This window comes from Macaca mulatta, chromosome 14 (assembly GCF_049350105.2).
Source record: "Macaca mulatta isolate MMU2019108-1 chromosome 14, T2T-MMU8v2.0, whole genome shotgun sequence".
NCBI lineage: Eukaryota > Metazoa > Chordata > Mammalia > Primates > Cercopithecidae > Macaca > Macaca mulatta.
The window spans coordinates 125,974,228-125,989,268 of record NC_133419.1 but is presented as its reverse complement, the minus strand read 5'-3'; the positions used below and the strand labels follow the sequence as shown (position 1 = coordinate 125,989,268).

Sequence of the window (15,041 nt, the reverse complement as noted above, 5' to 3'; positions counted from 1 at the left end):
GGATAATTTTGAGTGATGAGAATCTTTAAAGATGTTGGTATACCACCATATGCAGGATGAAAAAACTTTAACCTACTTCATAACACAATTTTCTTAATCAGTGTTTAAGCTTTTAACAAGGTCTACTCATGCAGTTATCTAAAATGCTTCTTATGTCACCTGTAGAGTAGCATAAAAATAGATTACAGCTGGGCATGGCAGCTCATGCCTGTAAGCCCAGCACTTTGGAAGACTGAGGCGAGAGGACCGCTTAAGCCCAGGAGTTCAAGACCAGCCTGGGCAACACAGTGAGACCCCATCTCTACAAAAAATTTTTTAAAAATTAGCCAGGCATGGTGGCACACACCTATAGTCCCAGCTACTCAGGAGGTTGAAGTGGGATGACTGCTTGAGCCCAGGAGGTCAAGGCTGCAGTGAGCCATGATGTCAATACTGTGCTCCAGACAGGGCAACACAGCAAGACCCTTTCTCAAAAAAATATAGAAAGATACACAGATACATAGACAACATGAAAAATATTTGATATAAAATGCTTAAGAGCTATAAATGGAAAGATAGTTCTTTAGGCCCCAAATATGTAAGTCCTTCTCTTAAGTTTCTCATTTAAAAAGAAATAAGGCTGGATGAGGTAGCTAACACTTGTAATACCAGTACTTTGGTAGGCCAAGGCAGGTGGATCACTTGAGCTCAGGAGTTTAAGATCAGCCTGGGCAACACTGCAAGACCCTGTTTCTAAAAAAACACAAAAATCAGCAGGACTTACTGGCGTATGCCTATAGTCCCAGCTACTCGGGAGGCTGAAATAATTGAGCCCAGGCAGGTTGAAGCTTCAGTAAGCCCTGATCATGCCACTGCACTCCAGCCTGGTGACAGAGCAAGACTCTGTCTCAAGGCCGGGAGCGGTGGCTCAAGCCTGTAATCCCAGCACTTTGGGAGGCCGAGACGGGCGGATCACGAGGTCAGGAGATCGAGACCATCCTGGCCGACATGGTGAAACCCCGTCTCTACTAAAAAATACAGAAAACTAGCCGGGCGAGGTGGCGCGCGCCTGTAGTCCCAGCTACTCGGGAGGCTGAGGCAGGAGAATGGCGTGAACCCGGGAGGCAGAGCTTGCAGTGAGCTGAGATCCGGCCACTGCACTCCAGCCTGGGCGGCAGAGCGAGACTCCGTCTCAAAAAAAAAAAAAAAAAAAAAGACTCTGTCTCAAAAAATAAAATTAATAATAATAATAATAAGGCCAGGCGCAGTGGCTCACTCCTGTAATCCCAGCACTTTGGGAGGCCGACGTGGGTGGATCACCTGAGGTCGGGAGTTCGAGAGCAGCCTGACCAACATGGAGAAACCCTGTCTCTACTAAAAATACAAAATTAGCCAGATGTGGTGGCGCATGCTTGTAATCCCAGCTACTCGGGAGGCTGAGGCAGGAGAATTGCTTGAACCGGGGAGGCAGAGGTTGCGGTGAGCTGAGATCATGCCATTGCACTCCAGCCTGGGCAACAAGAGCAAAACTCCATCTCAAAAAAAATTAATAATAATAAATAAAAATAAATTAGAGGCCGACGCAGTAGTTCATGCCTGTTATCCCAGCACTTTGGGAGGCAGAGGTGGGTGGATCGCTTGAGCACATAAGTTTGAGACCAGCCTGTGTAACATGACAAGACCCAATCTACAAAAAATACAAAAATTAGCCAGGTGTGGTGGTGCATGCCTGTAGTCCCAGTTACTCGGGAGGCTGAGGCAGGAGGATCACTTGAGCCCAGGAAGTTGAGGCTGCATGAGCCATAACTGAGCCACTGAACTTCAGCCTGGGTGACACAGCAAGACCCTGTTTCCAAAAAAAAAAGGAAGACAGACAAAAATAAACAAAAAGAGTCTCAAACTAGAGATAGTTTAATTACTTTGGATAATCATGATTAACCGTTCTCTCTGCCCACCTCTCTAACCCTATTTCCTCCTTGGTCAGTCAAGTTTTGAAAGCTGAAGTAAACAGAAGCAAGAGATGGCAGAAATCTCTATCCTTCTGTTTGTCACTGATGTTGTTTTGGTGACTGTCAGAAACAGAAGAGATGAGGGTTGCAGACATCAATGTGTCAGAATTGTGTCCTTTACCTACCAGTAGGAGAGGCAGAGTGAGAGAGGAAGTGTAAGTTAGTAGGAATAGATCTGGACTGCATTCACCACTCTGGGAATCAGTTTCCTCCTCTGCAAAAGGAAGCGTCAAGTCCCTTATAGTTCCTAACAGCTCTTGACAACAAAGCAGATGCTCTTGCTTATCTAACATCAATATTTGCTCATTCAGAGGGTCTGAGAAAGAAGCCTAACAGATTGGGATCAAGAAACAAAAGGAGGCTGGGCATGGAGGCCCATGCCGGTAATCCCAGTACTTTGGGAGGCCGCAGAGGGAGGATTGCTTGAGTCCAGGAGTTTGAGACCAGACTGGGCAACATAGTGAGACTCCATCTCTACAAAAATTTGATTTTAAATTAGCTAGGCATGGTGGCACATGCCTGTGGTCCCAACTACTTGGGAAGCTAAGGTGGGAGACTCACTTGGGCCCCAGAAGTCAAGGCTGCAGTAAGCCGTGATCACACCACTGTACTTCAGCTTGGGTGACACTGTCAGACCCAATCTCAAACAAAAAAAGAAAAAACAAAAGGACATGTTTCCTCATTCATGAGAAAAAATATAAACTCAATTTGGGAGGCCCCAAACAGAATACTGTAATGCCTCCAAAATGCTTTCAAGTATCTACAAAAAACAAAATCATAAATTTGCAAACAGATGCAGGTATTTTCAATCAATACTCCACAAGATTAAATATACTATTTTTAAGATATCAATAATATTTCAAGAACCTAAAATTTTGGCCCTCCAAATTTGTTATAAGCCTTAACTTTACGCAATAGAACACAGTGATTCCAGTTTCGAGTCAGACACACCAACATCCAAATCATGGTTCCTCCATGTACTGAATATGCAACCTTAGATGATGACTCCGGCCTGAGTCTCCTCATTTCTTTTTTCTTTTCTCTCTTTTTTTTTTTTTTTGGAGATGGAGCCTTGCTCTGTCACCCAGGCTGGAGTACAGTGGCATGATCTCGGCTCACTGCAGCCTCCACCTCCTGGGTTCAAGCGATTCTCTGGCCTCAGTCTCCACAGTAGCTGGGATTACAGGCACATGCCACCACGCCCAGCTAATTTTTCTATTTTTAGTAGAGATGGGGTTTTACTATGTTGGCCAGGCTGGTCTCGAACTCCTGACCTCGTGATCCACCCGCCTCGGCCTCCCACAGTGCTGGGATTACAGGCGTGAGCCACCGTGCCCAGTGGAGTCTCCTCATTTCTAAGAAGGGAATAATAGTACCTACATCTCAAAGGGTTGCTGAAAGGATTTACAGATAATCTGTAAATTAGTGCTTGGAACAAAATGAATGCTTAGTAAATGCTAGTTATTAACACCACTAAGAACTTCCACCATATCTTTTTCATCTAATGAACAAAATTCCTAATCAAACTGATAACTTGAGTTTTTTCATTGCCCTAGAATTTAACTAAGAAGCCTAATTTCTATTACATAAATTGCTAAACAAACAAGCAAACAGCAAAATGTCATGAATCTCAAGTCCATCATTTGTGATTCTCTTCTGAGCCTGGAATACACACCAGGACCCTTTCCTTCAGTCTGCATCACAAACTTTTACCAAACTGAGCAGCCAGAATTCTTAGCCTAGCCAGATCTTAAGTGATAGGCAGACATACTAGCAATGCCTCTCACATTTTTTGAGTTTCAGAGACTTACTTGGTCAATTCCAACACTTTTTTTTTTTTTTTTTTTTTTTGTAGAGATGGGGTTTCACCCTGTTGCCCAGGCTGGTCTCGAACTCCTAAGCTCAAGTGATCCCTCCACCTCCGCCTCCCAAAGTGCTGGGATTACAGGTGTGAGCCACTGTGCCTGGACTCCAACATATATGCTTTAAAAGGAGATAATTATATCCTTTGGAAGAGTTTAAGCTTTTTTTTTTTCCCTTAAATGTACTGAAAACACATCTGTATCACTGAGGCCTGACTGAAATTTGAATCCAAAACCCAGGAACCTGAATGCCTCCCAAAGTAAATAATACCAGATCAAGCAAAGGTACTCACGGATCAAACTCATGGATAACACTTTCAAATCTCAGGACAGCAAAGAGACGAGTGGAGAAAGCTGCAAAAACCAGAGAGTTAATATTTTACTGGTAATGTGCCATGACAGAACAGCAGATATAGTATTATAATGAAGACAGTATTATCCAGTAGAGAGGTCACAAAAAATACAAAATAATCCCTGAATAAAGTCTTTATTCCATCTCTCCCCACATAAAGGAAACAAGAGAAGTTAACTTTCCCCTGACAATGGCATCTACATTTTCCACTTTCATAGGTCACAGTTAACTAATCATAAAAGCCTATAACATTACATTCACCTACTAATACCAAACTCAACTTACATGGTCATCTTTTATACACGTTGACTCCCCCACCACACACACATAACTAACCTTAACCTTGGATAGGTAATAGGTATGGCAAGCAAAATTATACCTAGGACTCATGAAGAGCCAGAAAATCTAAAATACAGAGTAAACACTCAAGAGACTTTCAAAAATATGACAGGAGGCACCTAAATTGAAGATAATTGTCTTTTACAAAAATCAGTTATCCACGGGTCCCCAATATCACTTTCTGCCCTGTGAGAAAATAGAATTGGCAAAGCATGCTTCCCATTCTTTCACAGATGATCATAGCCCTCTTTTTTTTTTTTTTTTTTTTTTTTTTGAGACAGTCTCGCTCTGTTTCCCAGGCTAGAGTGCAGTGGTGCAATCTCGGCTTACTGCAACCTCTGCCTTCCAGGTTCGAGTGATTCTCGTGCCTCAGCCCCCCAAGTAGCTGGGATTACAGGTATCCACCACCACACTCAACTAGTTTTTGTATTTTTAGTAGAGACAAGGTTTCATCATGTTGGCCAGGCTGGTCTCAAACTCTCAGCCTCAAGTGACCCACCCACCCCAGCCTCCCAAAGTGCTGGGATTACAAGCGTGTGCCACCATGCGTGGCCCATAGCCCTGACTTTTATATTCCTTCTATTTTGCCTTCATTAAATTATACTGATGAGGAATGGAAAAACATAACAATCTGCTAAAAAGAACAAGGCATTTAAAGATAGCGATTTTCAATTTTTTTCTAGACTTTCCTCTTTCTATCCCCAAAGAAAGGGAGGTTCACATGCACACTCACATAATACAGCAGCCATTGACAGAATGAGAAGCTTCAGAAGTGTGTCCTGCTTCTCATAGGACAATCGCAAAAATCCGAATTTAGTCATCTTAACATGAATGGGTGGCCACACACGACGATCAGCTAAAATGAAAAAGTCAAGACCACAAGATATTGAACACCTTCAATTTACTAGATTTTCATATTTTATGATGAGAGGGAATCATAAAGGACATAGAAGCTAGCAAAAACACCAGAGAGGGTCAAAGCTAATACTAATATCCAAGCCTGGCCTAAAGTATGATCAACTTGCAAGGAAGTAGGCACGAGTCAGGTCTATGTGTCAAGACTAAAATAGAGTGGTCAGAATAAACCATCCATAATTCTATTTCCCACTCCTTCACAGCTAACTCCTTCACAGCTAACAAGTACATAAGCACAATTAGCAATAGTATAGTACAAGGAAGTGATGAAAAAATAAATAGGAAAGACTGGAAATACTGAAAAATAATAAAATGGCAAAAGAGAGCACTCAGGAAAAGGCAGGACTGTATGGGGGGAAAAAGCAGGAAATAAATATCGAGACCAGAAGTGCAAGCCCCAGCAATTTCCGAGGCTAAGGAGGGAGGATCACTTGAAGCCAGGAGTTCAAGACCAATCTGAGCAATACAGTGAAACTCCATCTCCACAAAAAATTGTTTAAAATTATGCAGGCTTGGTGGTCTGCACCTGTAGTCCCAGCTACTCAGGAGATGGAGGCAGGAGTTGGAGGTTGCAGTGAGCTAGGATCACACCACTGCACTCCAGCCTGGACAACAGAGCCAGACCTCCTCTCTTTAAAAAGGAAAAAAAAAAAAAAAAAAGAAAGAAAAAGTGAAAGCAGTAAGAGGAAAAATAGAGGTCACGACTGAATCAACACAATTTCGAGCCCTAAATTTAAACTTCAACTGAATGGCTATAAACTTTTTTCTTTTCCAAATCCCAGTGGGGCTGTCGGGTCAACTAAGAGCATAACTGATAACTAAGGCAGGTACAATCATGCACTGAAGAAGAGGAGGAGGTACACAAACACAGACCCACTGCGCTCTCAATCCCATATATCAGACTGTAACAGCTGCTCAGATCGATACCCGTTTCCAATCATCTGTCTCAAGGCATCTCTGTAACTGACAATGCTGATTTAAGAGACTGATTAAATTACACACAGACATTTGATGGCATCAGATGATAAGCTAGAGGGAAAGAAAACGAATTTTTCCTACTGAAGCAGAAGAGTCGGGGGCTAAACAAAGTAGATTAAAATGTTTGAACTGCAAACAAAGTAGATTAAAATGTTTGAACTGTGGACAGTTCAAAATGGAAATCACATGACAGATAAGAATTACTTATATAGCAATATAGCATTAATCTACCATAGGTTAGTTATTCTTGTATAAGACAGTACTAGACAGTACTACCTTTTTTTTTTTTTTTCTTTTTTGAGATAGAGTCTTGCTCTGTCGCCAGGCTAGAGTGCAGTGGTGCCATCTTGGCTCACTGCAACCTCTGCCTCCCGGGTTCAAGCGATTCTCCCGCCTCAGCCTCCTGAGTAGCTGGGACTACAGGTGCGCGCCACCATGCCCAGCTAATTTTTGTATTTTTAGTAGAGAGGGAGTTTCCCCATGTTGGCCAGGGTGGTCTGGATCTCTTGACCTTGTGATCCGCCCACCTCAGCCTCCCAAAGTGCTGGGATTACAGGCGTGAGCTACCACACCCAGCCCTACCTTCTTAAATTACAATGTGATCAAGGGCTAAGTTATAACGATTATAACAAAGGATATCGTTCAAGACTTTTTGCTTTTATTGTTTTTGATTGACACGTAATTGTACCTATTTATGGAGTACAGTGTGACATTTCTGTACATGTATATAATGTGTAATATCAAGTCAGGATAATTAGTAGATTCATCACCTCAAACATTTATTTTTTTTTTGTCTTAGGAATATTCAAAATCCACTCTTCCAGCTATCTGAAAATATACAATAAATTGTGTATTTTTGTTAATTATACTCCTAATCATAGTTATCCTATAGAACACTAGAATTTATTCCTCCTATCTAGTTGTACTTATGTATCTGTTAACAAACCTTTGTCTATCCTCCCCCATGAATCTTTTTTCCCACTATTATTAGAATAAAGGAGAAAAAAAAACCCCACATACTGGACTAGGTGGAAGGCTTATAGAATGCTGGCACCAACACTGAGAAGTCAAGCATGTTTTCCATAATTAACTGTCCCAGAAGAGCAGTTTTAGAAATGTGTTTAAGTATAGTCCCAAAGGGAAATCTTATTTTGAAACTAAAAATAAAGGCCTAACTACTCCAGGAGGTCAGCAAACCAGCCATATCTCTCAGGGTTTGCAGCTGTTTTCTGGAATGCCTGAAATAGGAACAAACTTAACACCACTGCGTTGATATGAGCCGCACACCAAAATGAGACTGCTAGGACCTCTACTTGAAAACTGAGTAAAGGAGCTAGTCATTTAGGGCAGGGCCGTAAGGGAGATTTCATCTCGTGCTCTTTGGTCACTTTCGCACACGGCCAAGCAAATAAGAGCAAAGACACCTTTCTTAAAACACTTACCAATCTGCTCTCCTCAACTGTGCTCTGCAAAGTGTGGCATCTCCTGCCACCCTAGCTGTAGTTTCCCAGACTGCAATTTCCCCAGCCCCGTTTCCCTACACACGTTTCCACACCCTCTCACAATCGTTTACTCTCTTCTCCCTCCTGGTCTCTCCAGCGGGTCCCACCTCCCTCTTCTTCCCGCCCTCAAAGAACTGACCACCTCTGACACCCCCCAGCGCGACCCTCATCACCCCAGCATCCTACGCGCCCTCCCCTCCATAACCAGTCCCAGGACCCAGTGTTTCCCACGCTCTGTCCCCAAGATCCACCTTACCTTCCCTCCCCAGACCTTCACATCCTTCCATCCAGGAAGCCCCCACACCACGCCCCACGCCCCCTCCTCTGCAAGGCCCTAAGCTCTGCTCTCCATCCCCACTTAGAGTTTTGCCCCGTGCACACTTCGTTCAGCCCCACCAACGCCATGGACTGCACCTGCCGCTGATTTTCAAGTTACGTTCTATGGCCTTCTCACCTGGCCGGCTTTCCTAGGCGATCCGCTGGGCTCCCTCTGCCATCCGTTCAGCGGCGCACCCAACCCTGGCAGCAGCCGGGTCCGCCTCCCCGACCGCGCCCCCGTTGGCTGGCTCCAGGCCAATTCGACGCTTCGGGAGAGCGATAGGATCTGGGAACTGTCTGTCAAACTCGGAGGCGTAAACCGAACCGCGATTCCAGTTTTTAATTGGTCATTACAGCTATCGCTTAGCAGTCTAGAGGCGTGTCTGCGTGCTCCCGCCGAGCTGTCATAGGCCGGCGCGTAGGAGTCAAGAGCGCGGCAAGAACGTGCCCCAAGCAGTTTGGTTGAGGGCCGAGGAGTGACGTGTCGGTCGGCGGACCCACGGGGAGTCGCGGTGGAAAGCAGTGGCCCGCTGACTCCCGTCATGTGACAAGAAGCGGAAACTACGCTGAAATAGGCCCTTGCTCCAAGTCCCAGTAACTCGGAATGCGGAGCCGCTGGTCTCCCTCTTTTTTAAGGTAGAAATTGTTACGTAATACAAGGTGAATGGAGAGGAGGGAAGCATTTCAAACGCTTCCTGGTCCAGACTGCGTCTTTTGCAGGATGTGCCTGATAGTTGGCTCAAGAGCTTTTACAGTGCTCTGGTAACTGCGATGGACCTGGGAACCTTGGCAGAGTTCACAGCCCCTAGCTTTGTGAAAGAGCGTGCCTAGGCGTAAAGGGGTTGTCGGGGCTAAGCTGGAGGCGTCTCCACTGCCGGCTGAGACAGCCACCGCCACGGAGGCACAGCCTTCTCCAGCAGCAGACGGGCTTCCTCGGGGGACCGAGAGGCAGCCCGGCCATGCTTAGTCCAGCCCTTTGTAAGATACCCGCCAGAGAGCCGCTCTCCCTATTCTAACTTGTCTGTCTTCTCCCGCACCCAACGCGCTCCCCGACCCCCAATAACGTTGCTGAGGGCAGAGAAGGGGACGAAGTTTCAGCGGCAATTCCATCATCTCAGGCTCGCACGTATACACCTTTATCCTCAGGCACTTCTACTCCCTGCGCGCCTTGGTGAGCCAAGACTACACCAGAGAGAGTGGGAACGTCCCGCAGCTCTTCCAACTTGTTGCCCCTGCCACTCACGCAGCTTCCTATTTACTCTCCCCTGAACGGAACCTACCGCTTATTGAAAGGTCATTATTTAAATCAGTGCTTTAGAATCACATGCATTTTTTAAAACATTCACATGATCAGGCTCGCCCCAGGACGTTATGATTCAATAGATCTGCTTTTTTTGTTTTGTTTTTAATAGTAAGTGTTCGATGTAATTTTACTTTAAAAAAAGGAAACTGAAGCTGAGCCTGAAGGAATTACAGAACTTGAAGTAAATGCTTCTTCAAAATAAAGAGTTTTGGTCGGGGGCGGTGGCTCACCCCTGTAATCCCAGCACTTTGGGAGACCGAGGTGGGCGGATCACGAGGTCAGAAGATGGAGACCATCCTGGCCAACATGGCGAAACCCCGTCTCTGCTAAAAATACAAAAATTAGCCGGGCGTGGTGGCGCGTGCCTGTAATCCCAGCTACTCGGGAGGCTGACGGAGAATCGCTTGAACCAGGGAGTCGGAGGTTGCAGTGAGCCGAGATCGCGCCACTGCGTTCCAGCCTGGCGACAGAGCTAGACTCCATCTCAAAAAAAAAAAAAAAAAAAAAGTTTTTTCTCTTAAAAAAAAAAAAAAAAGAGCAGGGCGTGGGGGGCGGGGAATTAAAATTAGAAAGATTGTGTTCAAGTTTTTTTTTTTTTTTTTTTTTGTAAGTAGTATCCTAAGAATATTAAGGCCGGTCGCGGTGGCTCACGCCTGTAATCCCAGCACTTTGGGAGGCCGACGCGGGTGGATCACCTGAGTCAGGAGTTCCAGAACAGCCTAACCAACATGGTGAAACCCCATCTCTACTAAAAATACAAAAATTAGCTAGCTGGGCGTGTTGGCGGGCGCCTGTAATCCCAGCTACTTGGGACGCTGAGGCAGAATCGCTTGAACCCAGGAGGCAGAGGTTGCTGTGAGCCGAGATCGCGCCATTGCACTCTAGCCTGGGCAGCAAGAGCGAAACTCCGTCTCAAAAAAAGAAAAAGAATATTAAGATGTTAGAGTTTTTATTAATTTTTTCAAAGTAGGCTGGGCGCGATGGTGGACTCCTGTAATCTCAGTTACTCAGGAGGCTGAGGCAGGAGAATTGCTTCAACCCGGGAGGCAGAGGTTGCGGTGAGAGCCTGAACAACAGAGCAAGACTCCATCACCAAAAAAAAAGAGAAAGTATTAAACATGTTTCTTAAAGAGAATACATTTAAGCTTCCAAGTGATGAAATTAAGTCAACCTTTTCGAAAGTCACAATGTACTGTTAAAGAACAAAGTTTGAAAATCTAAGCCTATTTTTAGGATGAGTCTTTGATACCAGTCCATGAGGAAAGGCTTACTTGTGAATAAAATCAAAGGAAAACAAACTAATAGGAAAATCTTTATAATTATTATAAACAAACCTTGAGGTCCAGGCGTGGTGGCTCAAGATTGTAATCCGAGCACTTTGGGAGGTTGAGGTGAGAAGATGGCTTGAGGCCGGGGCTTGGAGACCAGCCTGGGCAACATGGTGAGATGCAGTGTCTACAAAAAATAATTTTTAAAAATTAGCTGGGCATGGTCGTGCTGGCCTGTAATCCTAACTTCTGAGGAGGTTGAGGCAGGAGGATCGCTTGAGCCCAGAAGTTAGGCAGCAATGAGCTATGATCACACCACTTCACTCCAGCCTGGTCAACAGAGTAAGACAGACCCTGTCTCTAAAATAAAATAATAAATAGACCAGGCGTGGTTGCTCATACCTATAATCCTAGCATTTTGGGGGGCCGAGGCTGGCAGATCACCTGAGGTCGGGAGTTCAGGACCAGCCTGACCACCATGGAGAAACCCTGTCCCTACTCAAAATACAAAAAGCCAGGTGTGGTGGTGCAAGCCTGGGATCCTAGCTACTAGGGAGGCTGAGGCAGGAGAATCTCTTGAACCTGTGAGCCAGAGGTTGGGGTGAGCCAAGATCGCACCATTGCACTCCGGCCTGGGCAACAAGAGTGAAACTTTGTCTCTAAATAAATAAATAAAATAAACCTACAGTTTATACATGAACTATAGTGTATCAGTTAATCCTCCTCCCTCCTGATTTATAAGCCCAAAAGTTTTGAACTGGTTGTTTCAGAAAGCAATGCTTTTACTATTTCATCAGTTGCTTAAAAGGAATGTTTTGATGTAGAAGTTAGAACTTTTTTGTAGAGCTTTTGGTCTTTCTTAAAGTATCGGTTTATCTTTCTTGTATATCATTGATAAACAAAACTGATGCCTTCGTCTCATTTGTAGCACACCAGAGTAATAGTATCTGTGTTCTTGAAGCTGTTCTCTCCAGAACCCATGTTTCTAAGTGTGTGCAAAGTTGTATTACTGGGATTTCCCCTGAGTGCGCTTCTGGATTCCACTGTTTTATGTTATTTGGTTGGGTGTTTTGTCTTAATAAGACATCGTTCTTTTTTTTTTTTTTTCCATAGATTATCATCTGATAAGACATCTATTTCTTAGATTTATTTTTCACTTTTGATGAGTTTTTTTTTTTAAGTAAGTGTTTTAGAAAAGCTGAATGGAAGCAAACATTGCCGTTTCGTGTTAGAAAATATCTGTATTTTGTCCTTAATAGCATGGCTAGGTTTAGAATTTTAGGAACAAAATTGGGACCCACCCACCCCAATTGCACACAGACACAGAAAAGCACACTTTCTTTTTTTTTTTTTGTTGAGACAGAGTCTCGCTCTGCCGCCCAGGCTGGAGTGCAGTGGCCGGATCTCAGCTCACTGCAAGCTCCGCCTCCCGGGTTCACGCCATTCTCCTGCCTCAGCCTCCCGAGTAGCTGGGACTATAGGCGCCCGCCACCTCGCCCGGCTAGGTTTTTTTTTGTATTTTTAAAGTAGAGACGGGGTTTCACCATGTCAGCCAGGATGGTCTCGATCTCCTGACCTCGTGATCCGCCCGTCTCGGCCTCCCAAAGTGCTGGGATTACAGGCTTGAGCCACCGCACCCGGCCTAGAAAAGCACACTTTCAAGGCATTGTGACTATATTGTCCGTGATCCACTGTGCCTTAAGAAACCTGATGCCAATCCGAGTCACATTCCTTTATGGGTAATCTATTTCCCTCTCTGATAAATTGTCTTTCCTTAGAGATTTCATCTATGTGTTTTGTCTTCTTTCATTTTTTTCTGCTTTACATTTGGCAGGCCCTTTCAGTCTGAAAGCTAAAATTTGTATAATCAGTTCAGGAAATGTTCTTTGATTTTATTCATCTCCATTTTTCTATTCTCATTTTCTGAAGTTGCTGTTGGACAAATGTTTTATCTCCTGGTTCTTGGAAGGCTCTCCTGTTCTTAACTTTTTCTTGATCTTTTTGCCGTATGTTCTGGAAGATTTCCTCAATATTATCTTGCAGTTCACTAATTTAGCCTCCTCGGTGTCACTTTTTTTTTTTTTTTTTTTTCCTTGAGACAAGGTCTCATTCTGTCACCCAGGCTGGAGTGCAGTGGCACAATTTCAGCCCACTGCAGCCTCAACCTCCTGGGCTCAAAGGATCCTCCGGCCTCAGACCTTGAGTAGCTGGGACTACAGGCGCCCGCCACCACGCCCAGCTGATTTTTTGTATTTTTAGTAGAGACGGGGTTTTACCGTGTTAGCCGGGATGGTCTCTATCTCCTGACTTTGTGATCCGCCCACCTCAGCCTCCCAAAGTGCTGGGACTACAGGCTTGAGCCACCGGGCCTGGCCAGTGTCACTTTTATAAGCCATCTCATTTTAAAAAATTTCCGTAACTGTTTTAATTTCCAAGAGCTTTCCTATTCTGTTCTTTTCACAATAATCTGTTCTTATTTTGTGGATGCAGTAGCTTCTGAAATCTCTGTGAAAATAGTTATTAGAATTTCTTAAATTACCTTTTGTTTCCACAATTACTTAAATTTCCTCCAGAGCCAGGTGTTGTTATTTGTGTTTTGGAAAAGCTGCTGAGCTGATTGCGATGTTGATTCCTCGTGAAGAGGAATGATTAGAGGAACTTACCTAAATGATTAAATGGTCATTGTTTTTTTTTTCTCTAGGTCTCAAAGCACTACAGAACATTTAAATTTGAAATCGGAATGAGTACAAGGAGAGGCTGAACACATGGCCTAATTGCTCATCTTACTCAAAGATTCCCTGAATTCCAGTGTTTTATCCAGCTTTGAGACCTATGGAAAAATAGCTAATCATGTAATTCTTGAAATTTTTGCATATTCATTTGCTTGTCAGTTTCTCTTACTGGACTGTCAGGTCCTAGAAGGCAGTAATCATATCTTTCTGGTTCACCCTTGAGTCCCCAGTCCCTTGCTCAGTACTTGTTACATGATTAAGTCATAATTCCCTCACTTGATCCTTCAGTGCTTTTGCAAACTCATTTTAGGTCCATCCAAAATTTGTACTGGTGTATGGCTCTCATTGTTACAAATGTGTAAATTACACTGACCTGAAGTCAGCCTCCTTTTAACTCCTATAGGTTATACAACTTAGGCAGAATATCGTTTTTTTTAATTTTGAGATGGAGTCTCACTCTGTTGCCCAGGCTGGAGTGCAGTGGCGCAATCTCGGCTCACTGCAACCTCTGCCTGGCAGGTTCAAGCAATCCTCCTGCCTCAGACTCCTGAGTGGCTGGGACCACAGGCGCGTGCCACCTCGCCCGGCTAATTTTTTGTATTTTAAGTAGAGACGGGGTTTCACCATGTTAGCCAGGATGGCCTCCATCTCCTGACCCCGTGATCCGCCCGCCTCGGCCTCCCAAAGTGCTGAAATTACAGGCATGAGCCACCGCACCCAGCCCAGAATATGTTAATAAAAGGTGGGATGACTGCTAAACTATCTATCCACCCCACTACTGATGAACAGATAACCTTCACCAAAGCAATCTCAATAATGGAGGTAAACACACATAAAGGAGCATAATGAACATGCTACTGCTATAATCAGAAAATAAAGTAATATTTGTGGGTGGAAAATGAGACAGTGAATAGACAACTGTAGTTGCTTTTTCTCTCATAGATGCTATCCTTTTATTAAGTGCAGAGCAGTTAACACATCTGTACATGAATGTGTTGTTTAAATTTCTAGTAGACTTAATGTACTCAGATCTAAAGCATCTACTTTCTAATTTTGAGAGTTGCTATAACAGACAACTCAGCTCTATAGATAGAATAAAAAGGGTTGTGTTTTCTATTACATATACCTGTCCAAGTTGTGATGTCTATCCCTTAAAAAGTGCTTCTGGGAACAATTCCTCAGATCCTACTGGTTTTGTGATTCATACTCAACCAAATATTCATTTTTAGTTTTGTGAGCTCCCTTGTTTTTGGTTACTAATTATTAGTCTGCTTCAAACAGGTATTCTGAACTTGGCAAAAATAGAGTCTAGTCTCTTTTTGACCCATTTCCTAATCACTGCTCTCAGTGACAATACCCTCGTGAAAGGCAAGAAAAATTTACATTGCTTTGTGTTTATAACTCATTTGAGATTGTCACATTTCTCTTATTGCAGATAAGCCTAATCTAGCCTTTGTACAAAAGGCTGGACTGCTCAACTATGC

The 15,041-nt window shown here is 43.9% G+C and overlaps 1 protein-coding gene across 3 annotated transcripts in view; it reads right to left on the bottom strand.

The window, feature by feature from the left end:
• The window catches only part of STT3A (STT3 oligosaccharyltransferase complex catalytic subunit A), a 29,606-nt gene extending 21,140 nt beyond the window's left edge, over positions 1-8,466 (bottom strand). Inside the window, 3 exon segments of one of the 3 annotated variants that reach the window (NM_001257421.1) lie at positions 4,144-4,204; positions 5,275-5,397; positions 8,391-8,466. In NM_001257421.1, the coding sequence (NP_001244350.1) occupies positions 4,144-4,204; positions 5,275-5,362 (149 nt within the window). In that variant the 5' untranslated portion in view covers positions 5,363-5,397; positions 8,391-8,466. 3 annotated transcript variants of the gene reach the window in all.
• Between the last annotated feature and the right edge of the window lie 6,575 nt (positions 8,467-15,041).